General features: G+C 38.9%; 1 protein-coding gene across 1 annotated transcript in view; it reads right to left on the reverse strand.

Moving 5' to 3' along the window:
- Positions 1 to 9,396: 9,396 nt before the first annotated feature.
- The window catches only part of LOC111245583 (uncharacterized), a 33,654-nt gene continuing 19,274 nt past the window's right edge, over positions 9,397 to 23,776 (reverse strand). The window contains exons 2-4 of the mRNA XM_022794118.2: positions 13,075 to 13,265; positions 12,606 to 12,732; positions 9,397 to 10,933 (exon numbers count right to left, since the gene is read on the reverse strand). Coding sequence (XP_022649853.1) covers positions 10,771 to 10,933; positions 12,606 to 12,732; positions 13,075 to 13,159 — 375 coding nt within the window. The 5' untranslated portion in view covers positions 13,160 to 13,265 and the 3' untranslated portion in view covers positions 9,397 to 10,770. The remainder of the gene's footprint in view (positions 10,934 to 12,605; positions 12,733 to 13,074; positions 13,266 to 23,776) is intronic.

Here is a 23,776-nt window from a genome sequence, read left to right on the forward strand (position 1 = left end):
TTTTTAATTAGTCCCACGCAGATTTGCATGAGGCAATCCGACAGTTCCTCAATAGGCTTTTGATTGAAAGGGCTAGAAAATGTATCAAAATAGGTCAAAAGCCTTTTTTTATACACCTGGATCTTGATACAGAAACTAACAGCCGCTTTGGAACATAATAATATATCGCTTGTCAATTGGGTCTGTAGACACATTATAACGATTACTCTTCTTGCGACTTTTCACGCCTTTTGGACCTCTTGGTCATTTTAAGCCGTTATATTTCTGGGAACTTTGGTCTCTTATCAACCCAACGTTAAATTCTACTGGAATGTTTTATATATAGCTTGTCCTTAGCAAGAAATTATCGACAGTATCTATTTTATTTATATACAGACTTAGAAACGAAGCATAGGAAAAAAAAGTTTACTTTATACAGACCTAAAATTACATGGCGGGTATGAAGTAAAAGCAACCACGTATCCCTGACGTTGCTTGGCACACCGTTGCTATGTATGTTTTTTTTGAATGTGTTTATTCTTGGTTACTATATTTTTATGTAGACATTTTTATAAGGTATAACTTCCTGTGCATCCACTCGGATTGAAGAGTCGCCTTTCAGGTTAACCCTGCTGCATGTTGGCTAAGCGGGTGACCTAGACATGGTCTGCATCTTCGAAAGGATTCTTCATTTGGTATGTACCATATTTTGCTTAATATAGATTTATTAAATAGTCTTTGCTTAGTAATAATAAGTATTAGAAATAGAAAAAAAAAAAATCGAAAAAATCGCTAAATCGACAGGTAGTGTAGTTCAACATCATGTGTCTATTGAGTCGATATATCCAACACATCCGGCTCCCATGACGGAAACAGTGACCTAGACAGTCACTTTCTGCAGATCTCTGCTTGGATCTGCCTGTTTCAAGTATAATTGTTAATTATAGGCCGTTTCATGTTTATTTTATCGCTTATTTATGTTTGATTAGTAATCATTTTGTTGAATCAGCCATGAACTTTTATGAATAATCCTATTTTGTACTGTATAACCATTAAACCCACTCGCAATCAGTGGTTCAATATAATAACGTATAAAAAAAAAAAAAGGTGGAGAGCCTTGTGTATATGGTGCGTCTAAGTTAACAGGTACGCCTTTCGATTGCATTCTGTCCTTCAGTTCTAATTACCTCCTTTCAGAGCGACACAGTTTATGGATTTTATCTTTATGGTAGAATGGATATCGTGCCAAACCTTTTTTTCAATATGGTAATAGAACAAAACAAGAATTGAAAATACGTTTTGAAAAAAAAAAGTTGTGGTAGTTAATATTAAATGAGTGGTATGACACACGTTTGCCCAATTGCCATTGAAACCGGGAATAGTCCACGGAAGTCATTGGACGTTACCGGAAGCAAAACTCGAGACTTTTCATTGTCTCTGGGGTGCTTTTTTCGAAATGATGACCAGTTCTACTATCGGTCGATATCAGTCTAAACTAGGAAGATCTTGAGCTGACAAATGTTAAAACTGTTATCATTGCCATTATGTAATATAATTGTAAGTTAATAAGTATTCATTTGATAAATGTATAGCACGTTAATATGCGTAACATATGTTTGAATTGACAAAATTTAACCCATCATCTCTTTAAAGGCCAGCGCTCGATTTTTTATTTCAAGCGATGTTGAACAAAAACGTCAATAACACAAAAAAAAGTAAGCCAGAAGTACCTTTTACAATGACTGCTATCAACTATATTACAATAGGGGGGCAAAATGAGTGGCGCTATGAAACACTGGGGTAAAGGTTTTACTCCTCACGATTATGTTGATTGAATGTAACCTGCATTTACCACTGCTACAGCCTGAACTCGGACCGAAAACGGGTTTTAATTTTCCTTCTTATCATGTAACGACGTCTTGATGGTACGAGTCAGCTAGTTGATGGTGTCATGAGAAACTTTGTTGGACCCTATAAAGTTTCATACAGAAGAATTGACATTTGGCGGCTATTTAGGTTTATTCCTAAATTTTTATTTTAAAATCCAGATTTACAGCAGCTTATTCGGGGCTAACTTAAGTATAATTGTCTACACCATGGATCATCACGTGTCCCTAAGATTAGATCTTGCGTTGATTGGCTAGTAATAACTGGTGCCGTAGTTAGCGAATAGCAAACTTCTTTAGCAATGGGTTTTTCGAAAGAAGTACATTGTTATGGCATCTCCTCCACCAAATGTCACACTCAGAACATGAATATCGGCTGTAAATTTTTTATTTGTTTATTAAGGCACACGCTTTGAATCTCGCACAAGTCAGCGGTTATTTTCGCGGCTGATTTTTGTATCGAGATCTACATTTTTCCTTCAGGGAAAAATCAAAAGCAGCGCGCTATTTAAGAGTATTGAGGAACAAACTTAATATAATAAGCTTTAAGGTTTTATTGGCTTTAGATATACGACATATACCGGTGAAAAATTAGCAACACAGTAGCTATCTTCACACGAAATTTCTATTTGCAGATTGCAGTATGCTTGTAGCAATTTGCTGTTAAAAAACAGCATTTATTAATCTGTCCTGGCGGGCAAGGATCCCGCAAAATTGAGCGATTACTTTAGGTCGGCGATGTCTCTTCACCTGATCCTAACGATCAGTAAACCCGAAGTCTTGCTGGCCCATTTTTACCTGATGTAGAACGTCCCAATAGAGATATCGTCTACGGTGCTCAACTCACGAATTCTGACAATTATTGATCAGACTGCGACAATTACAACGCAAAGTTATCAAGCAAGATGGCATTCACTTCATGATACTCATTCTCTAATGGATTCGCATGGAACCATCAAAACGCCTAAATTATTGTCAATATATGTTTAACTTTAAATGGATAAAACTATATGAATAAAGACGTCCCAGAGGTTACGCAATAGCTTTTCTCAGTAAAAAAAAAATACACGTAAAAGACGTATTTTTAAGTAGTGATCTTATCGATAAATAGCCTTATTACTGTTTAATGGCATCTTCTGTGTTTTCCCTGTATCGATTGCTCTGTAACATCGGTCCGAAACGGTATCCTAGCTGTTATTCATCTATTGAAAAACGAATCAATTTATAATGAAAATAACTAACGTTTTACGTAAAATACGACCTAAATAATTGTTTATTTAACTGTAGGCCAACTTTATCCAGACTCTGATCGATCTGTAGGCTCATATCTTGCATAATGATCAGTCTAGACTTGCTCCCTTTTTCTTTACCCCACTTGGTAGTTCAGCCTTTATTGAGAACGTACATACGATGGCAGTTACTCTTTGTGACATGCGTATCCTGACAATGGTTATGAATGGATATCTCCAAAAGCTAATAGGGTGGCGGACAAACGAGCAGTTTTCTTGTGGAAAGACTCAAAGGTAGGATACCAGTAACGAAGCTAGATGTAAATAAAGTTGTAAGCTTTAACGGTGCTGTAGTTAAAGCCATTCCGTCGTCCCCAAGCTACACACTCGGATATGACCCTACTTAGTTTCGGTGAGAAACGCTCTTCCGTTTGTACGATCTTCGCCTATTTACTCAACTTCGATTTAGGTAGAGATTTCGAAAGAATTGCCCTTGTAGCAGGCTCATCGGTGGTGTAGCTCAAGCGCCAATAGGAAATATACATTTAGGCGTGTATAAACATGTTGCGGTAGCCTTAAATGACGGAGAAAGCTTTCATCTAGAAAATCAATTTGGCCTGTAACATAAAAATGATGTAAATGCTGTGCTGCTTAAATTAAGTACTTTAGGAGCAGAGACAAACAACATTTTGGATATTTAATTCGACCTGTCTACTATCTATATATATATATATATATATATATATGTGATACAAAGCTACTCAAAACTATTTGAAACGTTTCTAAAATAAGACTCAGTATGATGAGTAATAGTTTCTATCTAGAATAGAAAAAGAGATCAAGCAGTTATTTCTGTTTAGAAGTTAAATCCTCAAGGCATTCGACTACTTCCATTCGCCTGAGGTAGCCCGAATTTGCTGGCGCGTGCGTCCACAGTCTCGAAATAATGGAACCTACAAATTAAAACAAATAAACGATTTCCGTTAATGTACGCCTACCCGAACAGTCAAGCCCTACCTAGGCCGTAGAGTCCCGATTCATCGGGTATTTCAATATTGCATCATTGTGTTACCCTTCGCCTTGCAGAAGAACTGCTATTACGGCAGTTAAATGTTTCAAGGTGAGAAATGTATATGCTCTAATTGTTTTTAAAAAGGTCAAACCTTTCGTGTCCTATCACATCATGTAGGTGATTCACATATATACATGGGCGAAATCCATAAGTTCTTAGCAATGTATCGTTTGTCCTGGTTTGTCCACACAGAATTCCCAACAAGGCAAGGCAAGTCCTGTGAACTTTACCATAGAATCGAAGTTAGCCTTACCGCTCTAAAGCAGTCGACTGAGTCAGCGGAACCGGCTGAAAATATCGACTCAATATGCGTTGATCTCGATTTACTGACCTTTCAAACTCTCGATGTAGATTGCAAGCATCAGCGTAGCCTCAGCGCAGAACGGTTGTTCTTTCACGTAAGGTTTGTAAGGCATCGGACCTATAATAAACAGGGTCTTATTGAACTACTTAAGGTGATGTGACACGGTCCAATGAATATACACTTTTTGGGATTAACAAATATCCTTGTAAAAACTAAAGAAAAACATGCATTTTCTATTAGACGAAATGATCGAACTTAATTATATTTTGATGATGGAAAAAAATTTACAATGAGTTTGCCGACGACTCAACGGAAAGTCTACGTAATATTTTCATCCGAATATCATCCCTGGATATCGTTTGGACACGCGAATCAAACTGACACGCAACGTTGGACGGCGATTCATTTGTATCCTGGTCATTTACCACTTTGTCCTGCCGAATTCTGTTTAAAAACTAACTGAATCACTTGGTAGTTTTGCTAAGTAACTTGAAATATGTCGACTACAACCTTTTCTCCTAACTTAACCCTAAAAGCCTTAAAAAACACACCATTTGTGTTTAATCATATTGTCACATCTAACTATCTGTGATATGAATGAAATAAACAAGCGTCGTATGGGTTACGTGAACATTATTTCCCTTTAATATTCATTGTAGTGTATCTTATTTATATGTAACATATGTAATGTTAAGGCCCAATGTAAAAACGATAGTACTCGCACATCTAAAGTCGATACATTTTTACATCTTTCAAATAATTTTCCGACTGCTATCACGGACGAAGCTTGAGAACCGGACCGTATCCAGTATTCATTTGAAACTGGGCGTTATGTGTTTTATGTGGGTGAACTCTAGGGCCCCGTAATTTGAACAAACCCGGCATGAGTCAACGCAGCAGACAAAACTCTAAAACATGAACGCGCTTTTCGTTCTCCTTCTAGCTTCTGAGAAAAATCCACTCTGTAATTCGACCAACGAAATTTAACTTACTTGATTGTGGTGCTGCTTTTTCCTTGTGAACGTACGCTGCTAAGAACAACTTTCCTTTTCTTAAAGTTGTCAACGATGACATCTGACCTCAGGAAAAAAATTCGAGTGGTTCCAACGCTGACTATGTTAACGTATCATCAACAGAGAAAACCAAAGTACACTTCAGACCCAGTGTCGTTCATGGGTTTGATTTCAGTTCGATATTTGGTTCCACGGAAAATGCTATTCTACATATCCCACAAAAGATTCACTGAACATAATACCATAACAATATATATATATATATATATATATATATACATATATATTCAGTTACCATTTTGTGGCCATCGAAAAATTGGCTGTAAATTAAAGCAGCCGTTCTTTTATCACATAAAACTAAAACACTAATTTCATTACCTATATCAAACTCTGTAAATATGCCATGGCCGCATTTTACAACAATAAAATAAAAACATTCAGATATTCGTGAGGAAAAGGTAGAGTCTTGTGCGACGCACACCCCAACTCCCCCAACAGGTGATTCCTTATGACTCATGAGCTAAAGAGGGAAATGTCCCATCCAGGCATAAACAATTAATTTTCATGGAAGAAGAAAACACCTCGAACTTCGCTGGAGGACAGGCGCTGATTCCTCACTATCTTCGAGAAGTAAAGCCTCACAACGGCAATATTCTAGATAATTTTACAGCGAAAACATTCGGCTGTCTTCTCTGGGGTGAATTTAATGGAATTGTGTCTATGACAAGCAAAGGCAGAAATTCGGTAAGTGTTCATTTCTATCTTCCTCTAATCTGTATAGCACAGAGCTCATGACTCATTTTCAAATACTGGAGTATCTCCTCACGAAAAGTCAGCTATGTATATATAGCTCACTTTTTTAGCGCTGACTAAAAATTAAATTTAGTTTGAAATACTAACGATATAATAATACATCAATATAAAACGAAATATATAAGAGATTTGGATCAAATGTTACCTTTTACATGACATTGGAGTGACAGAGCGTGCTTGCTTACTCGGGTCCGTTTCCGTCGTTTCTACCGAAATCTCTAGCTGTGAAGTCAATAAACTGAATAATCTGCATAAACTCTAGAAGATAATGAGCTTTGAAAACGTATGCGTGCGAGTATAAACATTTTCGAAAATGTTTTATCAGCAGAACCGTTCCATGTAAATTTCCCGCGTATTTTCTTGTTTTTCAAAATCAAAGCACGTTTGTCGTACAGAGCGGGCCCGTCAAAGTGAAGCTCAACGGTGAGTACCCGTCTCTAATAACACGCTGCTTTTTGACATTAAGTGGTTGTTTGTAAAAAACAAAGAACTATGGCAATCGTCTGTGTTACTCTGAAAAAAAACGACTGATTTCATCATAAAAAGGAGGCAAGTGCACTTATTTCACCCGCTATCTTTATCAGTTTTAAAGTGTAATTCGCTGATAATCGATGTTTTAATATAAGATGAACCGTACGCAATGATTGTAAAAGTAGCTTAGTGGGTAACGTATCTGTCACCTAATCTTAACGACCCATTGTGGTTTAGGTTCGAATCTGGCCATATGCACGAGACTGCCAGGCCAGCTGTGGCTAAAAGCTATGCAGGACGTAAAACTCGAGAACTAAAGATTATTCAAGAAGTAATTAAACATTGTAATTGCAATTAAATTCAGATTGCATTGATAAATAAAGGGTCTTGAATGGTTTTCGGAAAGGTTGCACAAATCTTCACTGAAATAGCATGTAGGATATTATGTCTTAAACGACATTATTTTAATTGAACGTGCACATTTTAAATTAAAAAATAACTGACTCCAAATGTATAGTGTATACAAATTATATGCATAGAAAACATTATTCATCAAGATTAGATCTATTATTAGTATTATACTAAGGCAAACTGAGTATTTCCATCGCACTGTGTTTAAAAGCGGCCCCACATAGGATACCGATCTAGTTAACACCGCGGCAAAATTACGGTCCAAAAGTCTGCTTTCAGTGACCACGCGAATGAGCAAGATTCGATCTTTCGAGGTCCCCATTATTGATTGTATTTTTGTAGTCTTACTTTTAGAAGGTTCCACTATTTTTCGTTTCCACACATTCGTCTAGAAGCTTATTCAGCCATAAACCAACACGACGCAACAATCTGCGTTTAACGATTAATTGTCAGCCGTTCTTCGTTTTAATAGGTAGCCATTTTATTACTGCCTTTAGGATTGCTGACCTTCAGACACCTTGACCATAAAGCGAGCCAAGCCACCTGACCGTCTCACTCTACGTTTTTTTTTTCGGTAATCATCCATCGCTGTACCATTAATAATGACTGTACATACTTCGTGACTTTACTAACGCTATACCTTTTTACAGGGTACAGAGAGAAAGAAAAAATAAGGCGATAAAGAAAAGACGCTATTAAGATTATAGTGTGGCGGTGGGTGGTGTGATCGGCCGAACTGTTGCCGGATTCCCTTAGCCCCACACCATTTCGTAGTGTATAGAAAGGCTATGAATGCAGGCATAGTAATAACAATGCCAACAATAGTTAAAAGATGTTTCCTACCTCTTTTACGCCAAAGAACACCGGACGGGAACTTATTGTTGGGACGAGACTTCAGCAGCCCCGGCTTCATTTGCTATTTTGTTTGGTGGGATAGCCTCTGACAGTTGGCATCCCATAGCGAGACTACTGCTACTAGTATTACCGTTGGTGGGAGGTCGACAGAGAAGAAAAGGGGCTGCGTAGAGGCAAGACGCAAATCGAAGTATTTCTGGAACATTGAGCTAACTGAATGACCTTTTGCTCACGCCTTCGTTAACGTTATTTCTCTGTACGTAGATTAGAAGACAGCGGACATGTGTCCGAAACCCATAAGCGAGATAGATAGCGGGAGACATCTGCTTTCGATCTGCAGGTAGTTGCGTGGATCGCGCAACGTAATGCGTGACAAGAGGAGGCGACAGGTTCTAGATCTGGCCGTTGAAGACGGTTCCTCGGTTCCAGTTCTATGGCCCCATTTCTTCGGCAAAAACATTGAGCCTATCGAATTGTCGGAAGATGACTGTACTCGAGTAATTGTATCAACGGGCTCGATGACAGCAACGTCTCTTCAGTGCTACCTGTTACCACAGTTCTACCAATGACGATAAACGATGACACGGTTTTTGCTGACGATGTTTTATTATACAGTTGATGTCTGGTTTGCTTCTGTCATCATTACAATTAAAGATGATGATGATAATTATCTTACTGTTCTTGATAGCGACTTCGTCGTATGATTCGTACGGACTTATCACTGTTATGATGGTGATTATTGGCTGTCGGCGTTGGCCATTTTCCCTCTCGATTTTACGTTGTCATCATCATCATCATAGATGCTAAGCATTATCGGTACGATCATTAAACCAGAATCATGATACGCTTGTGGGTGGATAGCTTCACCATTAGCTGCTTCCATTAGCATCGTTATCGTTCTATTTCGATACGTTTATTGCCATATTTTTGCTGTCGTTGCTATTCTTCCTCTCACTGCTATTGCCATTTTACTTGCGTCTGCCTAACGAGACGAATGAATTGTTATAAGTTCTATAGTTGCTCGCGTAGCTGTATAGTATATTTTATCAAGTATAAATTTTGATTTTTTCAGCTTGACGCTTACATTTGATCATGCTGTGTGTGTTACTCCCGTTCCATCTGCTATTCCGCTTCGTTTTATAATTACATTGTAAGTCATTACTCTTCATATTCTTCTTCGAACGCTATAATGTCTATTGTTTCGCTCTTCGTTAGGTCTTGTCGTCTCACCATTCGTTATCAAAATGTCTTTATAAAGACTTTTGGCTTTACTTGATTACTGAAAATTTCGGAATTAACGATGATTTAGTGGTCGATAGACAACACTACCAACGTCACACGAATGAACAGTAAAACTCACATGTTGTCTTCATATAATAAGATTCGTATTTATTATAGTCGATTGTATGCGCGCTTCTTTCCTTCCTCGGTTGATCGCTTTATCCTGAAACCTGGCTGACCCTTCTCGCTCTATTGCCCCTCAACAACTTCCACAGTCTCCAAGATGAAGAACACTTGAACGTTTTAGAATTTACGCCGAAAATAAAAAACGCAGAATATTGCATTGTAATCGTTGTTACTGATAGTGTTTTTGTTTTTGTTTTTTGCTACTGTTATTCATAATGCATTAGTATTATCTTAAGTCTATTTAGAAGACCGTTTACGAAGCCAACCGCTGACACGATATAATCGTCTTAAGCAATAGGCCGCTTTTTGTCGCGGTGTATATAGTTCGAAAATACCACTATCAATATTGGCCACGATCCTGTTTTCCGTTTGCTTTCCATAGATCTACTAATAATAATTATTACTATTATTATTATTATAATAACATTATGCACACAGTATTGAGAGTAGTGTTAAGATTATTTATTATAATATTAATGGTAATGATAGACGTTCTCCTTGTTATTAATATCAGCGATTTGTTATTACGATTATGAGAAAAGAAAACGGTATTACGTCATGGCAAAGAACCCGTTTCATTCTTAGACCGCTTGTTCAAGTGAGGAAAGGCTTGGCCTTCTCGACACTAGTGGACATGCCTTTTACCATCATACCTAGGACATACACCCCCTCTTTCCACTCACCAACCTCTCAACGACACTCGGCCAGCTTATAACGGACTTTCGTCTTCTGTTCCCATCAAACGATAGATAATTTTTTATAGTAATTTTTTTGCTGGTGAGCCCCATCGTATCCACTCACGTCTTCTGTCTCGCTTGGCTTTCGTCCCGTTCTCTTACAGTGTGAACATGTTTAATAATACATATTTAATAGACATAGAATGTAAGCTTGTTTACGGATAGCAAAGCAGAACTTTTTTGATAATGTTCAAGTTATATCGTATTGAAAAACGCCATGCTGCTACTTCTACCACGTTACGCTAAATAGATTCGTTTCGCGTCTCAGTACAGACTTAAAACATTAGACAATGTCAGATTTAACCAAAGCTCTCTACTTCTTCGTTGTTTCATCGTTCTAGCGACGCATCACTCACATAAATTGTAGGATCTACCTAGCAACCACCGACACGCTGCTATATTGTAGGTCACCGAGAACGTCCTATTGACCATTGCGTCTCTTAATTCAGCGTCGGTTTGGCGGTTACTACGGTTATTAATTCTTCCGCCGTCTCACCGAACGAGATTGTTGATGTTCACTTCTCTGACAACGTTCAACCCGCGCATGACACCCGATTACGTGTGAAGTAATGATTTATTTGAGGGCCAGGTTCTTATCTCCTGTCATCGAGGTCCAGGGCACGGCCTGATAGAATCATTCGAAGAGCCTCGCGTGCTTTGGCCATGTTGCGTAGATTTTCCTGACGATTCCGTTTTCCCGGTCCACCAAGGAACTCGGAGTAGCGCTTTCCAGGACCCCCCAGGAATTCCGAGTACCTAGAAGCGTAGAAAAAACCATTGTTTAGCGATATATATATACCGGTTTACCATATGTAACATTTACTTAACTTTAATTTAGTTAACATAAAACATAAGATTAGTAATACCTTCTATAAAATGTTTGTATTTTATTTAATTACATAATCTTACCGGCAGCCCGTCTTTTTGCGTCCCAGTATTCGAACATATTGTTATCTTTGAGAGAGTGCAAAGAATCGCGTAAGAGTTTTTAGCCGAATTTAGAATATATATATATATATATAATTTCAAATAGCGGAAACCTCTACGTACTTAACATCTGGACGAAAGCACAATTTTGACTATATATATATATATATATAATTATACTCTAGAGATGTGACTCGGTTTATCAATGTTTGCCTTCTCGTATACGTCTACCCGTTTGCAAAGGTACAGAATCACAATAAAGCACAGGAGGGATCGAGCATGCTTTTTCCTTCATATCCGAGCTAATAAATATTTGATGATCGAACTGTAAGGTCTGTCAATTGAGTTCGTCATATACGGATATTGATGGGTAGGTTTGGCATATGAAAACCGTGTAGGTATTTACCATGCTATATCAGATATGATAACTACTCTCAGGGGATCGACACCTGCAGTCACGTCGTTGACGTTGAGCAGTATAGGGAGAATCCCTATTAGGTAACAGTCAATTACAACTAATTTTAATAGTTACGATAAGTGGTGGGCAACTCATGCTCGACCTTGTACGTTTTAAATATCAGTGGGCAAAATACAAATGCACCAAACAGATACGCTTCGACCAAATCGAAGCGCTTTGCGCTATCCAACTTACTCTCCCCACGCACAAAATCGTTCAGGTGATTCGTTTGGTGCTCAAAGAAGTCGTTCTTGAAGTTGTGCCTATTTGATGATAGCCTCTATGCTAAAAAAAAAAAAACATGCAAATTATTAGTAAAGAATGTTTTACTACTCTTAATAGACATGTCCGGTAAAATGGCTAAAGTGTAGCCACCATCGAGAATTCATTTGCTCTTCTCATGGAGCGAACAGTGAACGGGACTGAATTGTCATAGCGGGTAACGGCCGTTACTTGTTGCTCTCGCTAGGCGGAGCCACTTTCATAGCATCCTGCAAACACTGTGGAGACATCAAGTTATCGAGGATCTTCTTTAGCGTGCAAAGGAAGTACCAAGATATTTGAAAGAAAAACGATATGAAAGTTACTCGGAGTCATCTCGCACGCAACTTTTAAGACGTGTTTTCTACTAACCTGTTAACATAGCTCTTCCAGCAACTGCTAAGATCATTTTATATTACATTAAGCCGATTGCCCACGCGACATATAGGAACAACTGAATTTGTTGGTTGTTACGGCTAATCTTGACGTCTGCTTTTACGTCCTTTTCGCAAAAGGATCATATTATATATATGATGATTTCATTTTCATCTGGCCGATGGCCTCTTGCGAATGGCCAGCATAGCACGGTAATATCATTGCAGGTGTATGAAGTTACTACTGTAGGAAATTAGTTGGTACACGTCTTAAATGAATGATCTTCTCTCACAACTTCACCATTCGGATGCTTTTATGGGTATAAAAATACGCTGATCAAATAAAACATTTTGGATTGAAAGTGACTAAGCTTTCTTAGAAGGTTGACTGACTGAATTTTGTTTCTACCTCTTCTGAAGCATCTCGTCTGCTGTGTCTATGGACCTTTTTCCAGGTCCACCGAGAAACTCGGAATATCTCTTCTGGATGCCCTGGCCATCACCAAACGAACCTTGGCCCCCCGCAACCTCAAACTCTGCAACATAACAGTCGGTAATTTTCGATCACTCTGTAAGGTACTCTGCCGATAAAAAATATCTGTAACGCAAAATTAATCCCTATACAATACAGAAATGTAAATTTATCGTCGAACATATGGTAGTTTCAGGAATTTCGTTGCTTGTGAGTTAGTTGATTTTAAGCCAGTGTTAATCCGAAGATTGCTTCCGTACTTTATAGACATCTCAGTCCTAATAAAAAAAACAAATTAGACAAAACGTAATTTCTACCCGAATCCAATCAACAGGGTCTTTTCGTGAACTATTGGCGCGTCTAAGATACTATTAATATCATTATACAATCAAGAAGTGATCCTAACCTATTGGAGAGGCTAGAGTATAGGTGACCGCCAGCAGAGTCATCGCAACGCCGAAAGCAAACAGAGCACGACTGAGGTCCAACATTGTTGCTTGGGAAATCCTCTTATTGACTTTTCGCGCACGCAGAACTTGATGGGTGCTGTACGACGCTACGTGAACGGAGTTCGAACGTTTAGAGTAACTCTGAAAACTAAATAACAATGATAGGTTCATTAGTAAGGGTAGTGTAGGCCAGTAAGCAAACGCTATTTTAATATGAATCAATAGTTTGCAAGATCTATTATCAACGAACACAAGCTCTATTAATAATGAGGAGTCTGGTATAAATTATTGTTATGTACGTATGTAGGCTTCCTTAGAAAGAAGACTTACCTCACCGGTGTTTGAGACATCGGTGTTTTGAAACGTAAAACAAGATTAGGGCTAGCTTCATGCGATTGAGATTGCGCCTAGTGTATTAGGTTAATTATGATAACGTATGTACAAATCGGATTATCTCATTCAGTATCTCCGTTGAAATCACCCGCAGCCTGCCTAATTCATAAAAGTAATTAACGAAACAGAATCGATCGTACGGATGAACTTCAGCTAAACTATAGCCAACGACAATAGCCCGGACAGATCCAGACGGTGAATGCTAAATTCGTTCGATGTCGCGTCGTCCAAGGTAACATGGCTAGGATTCGAACTGTAAAGTTCTCGTCTCCAGCTCGTAATCTCGTGACAGCTTCCAGAAAGAGGCATGATGCGTTCAGCTTGGGTCTGTGACTACTTAGATTGAGAGATTTAAATGTCAATGCTGTTATTTTGGTCATCGTTCGAGTAGCAGAAAGCTTTTAGGATCACAGATTTTGTCCTCTACCCAACTCGTAATTCGTTTTCGCATTTCGTCGTTAGCGGCCTGTTACCGGCTGAACCGCTGACCGACAACTGTCAAAAGGTATTTTTTTAACAAATTTTAGCTCATTGTACATTATCCTAGAAAAAAAAGAAAATCCGTCATTTTATCGGAACTTTTGCGGAACTGGATCTGGTAAGATACATGTTATAATTTACTGGTGTACTCATGGGGCCAAAAAATATCGCTTCTTCGGCATTTTCAAGGCTAGGCTTATTATGCGGTCAAGCAACAGAATCGAACACATTATGAAACTGGACATATTGGAATAAAGTGAAATCTCCAATTTCCAATGGAAAAGTAAGTGCTAACAAACTTCAACCAAGTTAGCATTATAGAACAAAATTACACCTCAGTCGAATTTGTTCGACCCTAACGTAAAAAGACGCATATCTTCGAACGTTCGCTGTATCTGAGACGGACTTTTATCAGTACTATTCCGTATTCATAATTTTTTGGCATGATAGACGTCAAAAAAACGTTGCGTTCTTACCAAACTATCCTAATTCACCAGTAGGCTGTCCCAAAAGGTTAGAGCTTCCATGTGATAAAGCATGACCCCCTCATCTGATTGTTATTGTTTGTTCCGATAAAGACAATCGCCTTTTACTGTCCCTTTCCCTTTATTAGCATTCCTTCAAAGGCCAACGTCTTTGTGGGGCGACTTGACAGTATACAACTAAAAACCTCCCCCCAGGGAATTTCATACAATAAAATAAGCTTTAGGGGAAGTGGCAAGGGACCTTAATCCTGTAAGAGTCGAAAGTTTTGTTAAACAATATATATATATTGTACAAATACAAAAAAGAATATATATAGATATATACTCCCTCAAAATCATAGCTACGATTTAAACTTCTAACGATGAGGCAATGCCATAATAATCATATTTAACCATAAACGCAACTGATGTAAAAACTGTGTTTACGATTAAACAGATCGATATCAATAGATCTCGTCATTCAGATGCGTCCTTCGTGCTAGATTGGTAACTTTAGAATTGGAATCCAAAACTGTCAACAACAATAAGAACAACAGCGGTTTGATGCGTAATATAAAATTACAATATATTCTAAGCAACGTAAGTCATTCGTTCAATGACAAGCGAACTTAGGCCCATCGTTTTGACCTACGATTCGTCTAAATTTGCATGTTGTTCCGGGGTGTCGTTGAAATAAGCCGTTTCGAGTGCTCTCCAATGTCCTAGCTCAGTTCGAGTTGTGTCTTTCATGTCAAAATTAGCTGAAACCTCTTGTTGCTGGTACGGCTTGTCGCAACTTTAATGCGGCCTTCGACTGTCGCCCTAGTCCTCGTTGAACTCACTTACTGCTTCTCTCCTTCCCGAGCAAACGACGTGTGCTCCGCTTCTTTTCAGTCTACTCCCATTTTCCGACATCAATGCGTCTGATTTTTGTCGTGTTCGCAGACATCATTTTATTATCAGACTCACCCAATTGGTCCCTAATAGCTTTCTCGTCTAATAGCTCTTTGTTTTCGTTATGCACACTGTTAACGCTGTCGAGTCCTAGGCCTTCGTTCCTTCCTCGCTTCCAGGTCGCCAAAGTAACAATGTTACACTGTTCCTTTTTCGCCTGTTTAGTTGCATGATTAATTCTTAATATTAATTGATACGGATCTCTTATTAATGTACGCCTTCCCAGCAGTGGCTTCCGGTTCACCCCAGTACCATGTCAGGATAGGAGAAGTTGCTGTAACAATGGGCCCATAGATCTGATTCTAGGCCTCCGTCGCGACTACGTTTAACCCCACTCATTCGGCGCCCTGGGCTGAATGGAACTTGAGAAAGACGAAACTAGGACAATGATGCCATAGTCACTTCTGTTTTTCCTTACATATCTATTAGCATCTCGCCTGGTTCTGAAACCAAGCAATAACTCCTCGTACGCAGCGTTGACGTATTTGTTCTTCTATAAATACACTTATATCTCGTACTTCTATAGACAAATGGTTCAATAAAATCTCCGTTAAGACAGCCTGACAAACGCTCATTCCGTTTAATAGAATGCCGTTTAAATGCCAAACCGATACTCGGGATGCCTTTGAGGCCAGCCTTTCGCACCCGCATGTGTTTCAAGGCTGAAGGCGAAGACAATTTTTCGATTTAATAAAACTAAGGTTATCCTAACCAAGTAAGACGTCAAGCGGCTGGCTGATCTTGCTGTATAGTGTTTTGTAATACATACGGAATGAAAATGTCGATGTCGGATATTGGGTACGTGTAGCCAAAGGCGCTTATAAATTAAAACAGTCATATCTTCTATATTGTAAGTACCTGTCGTAATAAAGCGGTATTTCAAATAACAAAAAAATTATAGCGATATTAGATAGCAAACCAAAACCGATTTAAAGATAATCACCTGACTGACACGGAAAGAAAAAATTCAAAATAAGCTGGGCTAATTACATATCTATATATATACAAATTTAAGGTGACAATATAACAACATGCAGATGATAAAGTATTAAAAAATTATAAGCAAAATGAGAGATCCAAACCATATTCTCTAGTTTTAGCCACTCTTTGGGGTTGTAATCGATGTCGTACGTTTTTCTTTCGAAAATCGTCTTTCCGATTCGTCACTTAGATGCGATCGATGTGTCGTTCTCTTATATATGGGCATTCTATTTTTCAAGAAGTGATTGCCACCCATTCAAAACACCGGGTTAGTGAATAAACCGAACGACTACAATACGTAAACCCGTGAACCAAAAGAAGGCTTTCCAGTAACAAAGTATTGCACCTTTGAGATATGTGACGAAATAAAAACAAAATCGATTAGCACACTCAGGGTTAATAGTGTTACTGTCTCACAAGCGTTCGTAAAAACTTCCCTGTATTGTTTTTTTTTTTTACAGTTGAGAAAACTCATATGATACTGTTTACTGAGTGCCTTTGCAAAGTGTTTTTAAAAGACAATATGAACGTCCTCACGTTAGTTTGGCTCTTGGAGAATTTTGGAACTAGGTGAAGAAGTAGGCGCTAATACGCGATCAGCGTGAAAATTTCGTGTCGCAACATTTTCGTGACCCGTTCATACAAGAACAATGTACCATGTACCATTTAAATAATCGTTTAGGAACGGAAACAAGGTATTATGCTCACTGCGTGAAGCCACGGACGGAACTGCCTGGCACGCCTTTGTCCAGTTAGACCCAAATAAAGGCTGTTGTGAAAAGATTTGCATAGACAAAAAAATGACCTGGCTGTGCTCTCTGGCTTAAGCCAGGTTTCAGGGAAAAGCGAGAAAACATGTAGAGGCTCTCGGACTGTCGAATGTCTATCGCTCCACTCAGTATATATCAAAAAAATCAATTAACCCAAGATGAAGTTAATTAAGGTTTGACAAGCTACATAACTTTGCTACTGTTTTGTTGCATAAAAATATCCGACGGCCAGTAGAAATAAGCTAGCCAACAGCAGTGCGCGGAACCCGCTTCCCAAATGTCGATAAAAGGATAGCCTGATGCTCGTACTGAACATACGGCCACATGCAGGCAAATACGCGAGGTCAGTTTTGTTGCTAGTACCAGTGACGAGATGACTAATGGCTTTGCATCTGATATAGGTAAGCTCTTCGTTCTGCACGTACATTGTGCTGTTCTATAGATAAGAATATCCACACCGCACGTATGTACCAAAACACGCATACATACAGGAGCGAACAGGGCCGAGAAAGTTTTGATAACGATTCCCTACCAATTTCTGATAGACGATGATCCACGGATGCAGATGAAGCCAAGGAGTCGATGACGTCAGAATTTCAAAAGCCTTAACTCGCACACATCAATGAGATCTTCAAATGTCCACAAGGTAGTTTTTTTTCTTGCAGATCTACCGTTGATGGTACTGCGGAGACAACTCACAAAAGCAATGTTTGCGTGATAAGTGGTTTCGTAAATAATGTGCCGTTGGCCTTTTCGTTCGTGGGTATCACCCCCAAGTGTTTTGCTTTTTCGATATCCCTAGCTTCGTCTATTCTGACCGAGCTTAAGCCTCCAACAAAGACCCTCCCCCGTGTATGTGTCGAACTGAGGAACGAGCGACCTGTAGTTGCTCGTTTGCATCTACTTCCAAAGTATCGAAGGTTTTAATATGCTATGGGGAAAATCAAGTGGTATTGCGAGAACATTTCATTGTTTTGTAAAATGTCTGAGCCGCTTGTTTCGGAAAGTTTAATGAACAGCCGGTAGCTGTAGGATCGGATGGTATCACGATCGTATTTTTCTATACGGTTAAGGTCAAGTGAACATTGGTTTTTCTCGGCAGCAGTAGGCCTCCATAGCCCGTAAGGCAACGCCTGTTGTTACTGCTTCCGCTACAGTTACGAAAATGACGGATGGCTGGGAAAGAAAGATACGCAATACAAATATATGTCGTTTAGCTCTGTAGTCGAATAAACAAGCAAGGCTTACATCGATCGATTCAGTAGCCGGCGGCGATAAGCTAAATGCTGGGCAGCAGTGGGATTATGTTTTATATCTCGTACATTCCAGGTGACACGGGTTAGGTATGGCCGTCCAACTCATAGCGTTATTGAACTTTTTCGGTTTTCAAAACCCAGTTTGACTGAGCGGGTCTTTCTTAGTGCGCGACTTCAACAGGTTTGTACGCAACATTGTTTAGCTTTAGAGGGATTTATGAAAGTGGTGACATTGAACCGAAGTAAGGTAATAGAAAAGTGCGTTCATCACCACGCACGACGATCACGATCACGATGACGACGTGATATCAGCAAAGCCGCGATTTGTTGCCGGCTGAATAGATACGCTCCATATCAGTGGGAGTAAGTGACCCCAAACACCTCAGCTGTTAGGCGCAAATGTAAGCTATGCCATGCGCAATTAAAGTTAAGTAGAGCAAAATACACATAGTATAGAAATAGTTCTAGTTAAATCAGGGTAATGCATGTGGAACGCGCAATATTTGTAAAAAATGTTTCATCTGCCAATTTATGCTTTTTTTTATTGGAATTCAAGTTATCTACTAAGTATATACGGCATCGAAAAGCAAGCGGCGCCCTCTAATCGTAGTGTTTTTTTGTTGAACTTCTGTCGCTTTTCATAACTAGCATTAGGGAATTAATTAAGGAGAAGTTCATCGAAGGTTCGAATCTCTGACCTCAGCTTCCACCTACAGACTTACTGTAACAACCAGCTTAGTTTTTTAGCTGACTAGAAAGTGATTCAAGGGCAAGTGATAATCGATTGCGTATAAGGAAGCACGATCCATTTGTGCTTAATTGTGTTGTCAAAAAAGTCACAAAGTTAAAATAGCACAAACGATAAACATGATACGATACGCAGACGCATCATCTGAATCCTGCAACTAGTATATCTTTCACATTTCCTTCCAGTTAAAGCTAATGAAAAAGGTAACAGAATCATTCCTGAATGCATTTCTTTCATAGGTGACCAGAGCAATCGGTCTGTGTTATTGTGATAAACGTTTATCAAAATTTCGCCGTCGAACACTCCGTTGTTTTGGTCATTATCATAGTTTTAACATCCTACTCATTCCAGTCGTGCCACTTCAACTTCTTGAATGTTCCAAAAATCCTTGCGGAGATGTCAAAGGAATAAATCATGGTCCGTTAAAACAATCAGGACAGCAGAGTAGGCCGGGCCGATATAGGATGGAGTAAAAGGACATCCGAGGAGATTCGACTAGAAGCGCATGCGTTCCTGTATAGGTACAACACAGGAGTATCGGGTAAAAATAGGGCAAATGAATCGCTTTTATCTACCTTTGCGCCGTTCGGGCCAAAGCGTACAGTATTTAACGTCAAAAGTCTCTGGTCCTATATTCGTTATGTCGTAAATGTCAACTGTTGCCAACCGTGGAATTGCTCACGGTGGTACTTTTATGTACCGTCTATAAGTGGATCATGCCTGCGATTACTTGGAGCCTGACGGGTATTTCAACTCTTCGACGATCTGAGCTAGGATCTGTCTGTGCTCAAACAAAGAGCAATACGTTCAACGCGGAACCACATCATTCTAGGAAGTATACTATTTTGTGGCATGTCTCAAAGCAAAATGAGACTTTAATATAGTAGGATGCGAAAAAATACGTTTTCAAGTATAAAGATGCGTTTTAAGGTGTTACGGCGAACGAATTTGAAACTGTTATTGAAGTCTACGCTTACTGAATATCTAGCGCAATTACGCCTGGTTGGAACGTGTCCGTATAGAAATATATCAACGACGTAATCTAAGTTACAACATGGCACGGAACGACCTGACTAAACAGAAGAGCTCACGGATCAACTGCATAGCGAATACATGTAGAAAATATAAATAAATATAATAAAACTTTCAACAACATAGCTCATTCATTAACCAGCGACATCATGCATTGTGATGTACTCAAATAACGCAACCGTACTTCTCACATAATGGAAATTATTATACCAGCTCTAACTATAAAGCTACTATCTACATTTATCTGCCATTGTATCTTATGTTACGTTCCAATATGTTCTCGCAGCCTGTGTCAAACGACATTTGACGCTTAAAGATGAACCTGTTGCATCGTTTCGTTCTATTTAATCCTCTAAATGGACGGAAACAGATCTTTCCCTCAGAAACAGAAAAACAAAGCGTGGAAGACGCAGTTTCATCATGCATGACCGGTATAAGCTCTTTAGCAGAAAATATGGTTGAAATAATTCTACTCTCAGCTAATGTTGTATTTTAGTATACCCGCAAACTGATTCCTCTAAAATGTGATGATCACTTTATCACATTATGTGTTAGCTAATGGTGCTCTCATGCCTCGACCCCGTTCTGGCTCACGGATTTAATCTTATCTCAGGTTTTTGTTCAGTAGACAAAATTGTCTGTTTGCTACACATGACTTTCTGGCAAAGGTGAAAAGCTGTCGAACTTCTAACATGGTCGGATAGGTCTACTGGGTACAATGTAAGTACTTCGATCGACAATGTCACTCCCGTTGTTCGCGTACCAATATAGCCATTAACGAGCTAGAAGAATTCCCCACATAGCGTCATGCCGATTTCCTACGTAGCAGGTTCCATTTGGCAACATTTGACTAGAACTGGCGTCGTCCGCTTGCTACGAAATACGCTATAGATACATGCTGTACTACACTGTTAATTTCTATAAATTACGACGAAGTTACCTATGTGGCAGATAACACGTAACGTCCCGATAAGTGTTTGGCTGCATTTATCTTCCATGCGCTTTTCCTATAGCAGCATTAGCTCTTTATTCAACTTTCGTTTGCAGCCTGCAGTTTACTTCCTTCACCTCTGGCAAACCTATGGTCCATTACTCCAGAGATAAATGGGTTTCAAGCATGCAGGATGCAGTAGATTTGTGACGGTTGTAACATGTGTCAGAGGCAAATCACAAAACAAAACAAATCATGGCGTATCGTGCCATATTTTGCATCCCATTTAAGCTGAATAATCGACACAGGCCTAAGAAATACATGAGCAAAAATGTTCTATTCCGTCCGATGGGTAGATTGGAAGTCACTACGGTCCAATATTCTGATACATGATTTCCACAGCAATAGAAGCTGTTTTACCCTATTTCTACTCCGAATCGATATCAAGAATACACGAGGCAGGGATCGCATGGAAATATATTGAATTTATTCCCGTGATCGACGATCCTGCGTATTTTCAACTATGGACACCCTCCTTTTGAAAGCTTGAGTCTGTTGTTCATACCCATGTCCTGCCCCGTCATGCATATATAATATCATATCTCCAAGGATTTACTCAGCATTCCGCCATTACTGCTATGGGCCTGTTCACCTAGAGCATATATATATTACATTATTCGATAGTGCTACTTATTTTCTGGTACCGTTTTTCTCTTAAGTGCACGTTACGTGCAGGCCCGTGCATGAGCCCCTTAGTGGCAAGAGCCTCGAATTATTCATTATTAAATATCATAGTCACAGCCGCTACCTTTTACGCGCTGTCCAAATCCGCTGAAAGTAACGTGCGAATCTGTGAAAATAGACGATATGGGACAAAACGGCAATATAACAGCAACGCTAAAATTGCATAGTAAAAAGATGCATTTCAACAATAGTCACTTCGTTTAGCTATTGTATTTAATGTTGTATCCAGGTGTTTTGAACTTTACCTCTAGCATTGTTTCACCCCACCGGTGTCTTTCAACCTAGAATGCGTATGTTTACGCCCGGTTTCGAACCTACAACTCGTCGCATGTCCCTAATTTTATTTGGAAAACACATTGCCACTGAAGCTACCATCACGGTACCATGTTTGAGCTGAACTGTACCGTCTGCTTGGTTTTTTACTTATAGAACGTCCAGCAGGTGCGGTGAAAAGCCATTGAGCTTTTTGGTTTTGCCTTGCACTCGGCAAGCGAACCGTCGAAGGCTACCTATAGAATAAAATACTACAACCACCGTAGACAGACCGTGTTCGAATTAACTACTGAATTGGCATAAGTTAACTCACTGAATTTAATCGGAACTGTGAGAATTTCTTATGATTATGGGAGCGGAGCCTCAAGAAGTGGGTTCTATAGGAGAGGACCAAGGTCTCGTTTTTACAATGCAACGGATTGCAAAGAAGCGATAGACCCTTATGTGTCTTCCATAAAATTAAGATTCGGGTATCTGAGCGCAAAGGGGAAAGAGTATTAACAGTCAGGAAATAATTAGGAAAGTAAAAGAAAAACGTCTAAGCTAAAATAGAATTCTCGATCTTTCTTACACCCCAAAAATGTACAGGGGGAATGTATATGAAAATCACCTAGATAAGAGGTTGAGCGCACATCTCTTGCAACTGTTTTAAAGTAACCTTCAAAGACCCAGGGCTGTGAGGCAATTCAGGCCGAACATAGACAGTGGATTAGAAGGTACATTTTTTTAAGCTACAGACACACTTTAAGCAACTCGTATCTAATTCTGTATTACGGCCCTGGCAAACAATTTTATCTATTATATTTCAAATAGTATTACTTGGGCATTATACTTTTTGCTGCTATTTTTATCATCATTCATTAAACTCTGTTTCCCGCGACGATATCCAAAAATAACGTTTTGTCCGGTGGATAGTCGATTCAGAGACTCAGAGCCTTCCGTCGGATACGAATGTATGAAAAAAGAAAACTTTGTCAGAAGCATAGCCTTGCTGTTGTAACGAATACATGCAGAATGTATATATTGGTACTTTTTTATAATAACAAGGAGAATAATGCTACATGCTGTTCTTTTGCAATACGTAAACATAGACGTTCATCTTTTTTAAACTCATTTAAATTAACGAAGAGATGTGTTTTTACATTAAATGATAAGTTATTATTTTTATAAAGTTACAGGACTGGTTGATACAACGCACTATCTGTGTTCTATCTTTAAAATAGTTATAATGGATCTTTTGTAAGCAATTTGCTAATATGTTCAAGACAGATCTATTTGAAGCACGTAATGGCCTGAGTGGCCTTTTATATTCGTCGACACGTCTCTCGACAACAAACAAATAACACGATAGTTTCTCGAGTAATGTCTAAGTAGTTTTAGAATTGTTTGCTAACTTTAGAAATGCCATAACGTTATGTTAGAATTTTTTACTATTAGTACAATGGCACTTTTAGACGATTCGATACGTGATAACACTTTAGAGAATCATCTTTTTAGGTAACTACTCATCAAAGGCATCAATTCTGCTATCTGCCACTATTTTTGCTCATATACCGTTGTTTTGTCGTCCCCTCGCAAAATCTGCCATCATTGATTTCCATAAAAAAAAATGGATTCAAAAAACGCTTTTATT

The sequence above is a fragment of the Varroa destructor genome, unplaced genomic scaffold (genome assembly GCF_002443255.2).
Source record: "Varroa destructor unplaced genomic scaffold, Vdes_3.0 BEIS01000002.1, whole genome shotgun sequence".
NCBI classification, from domain to species: domain Eukaryota; kingdom Metazoa; phylum Arthropoda; class Arachnida; order Mesostigmata; family Varroidae; genus Varroa; species Varroa destructor.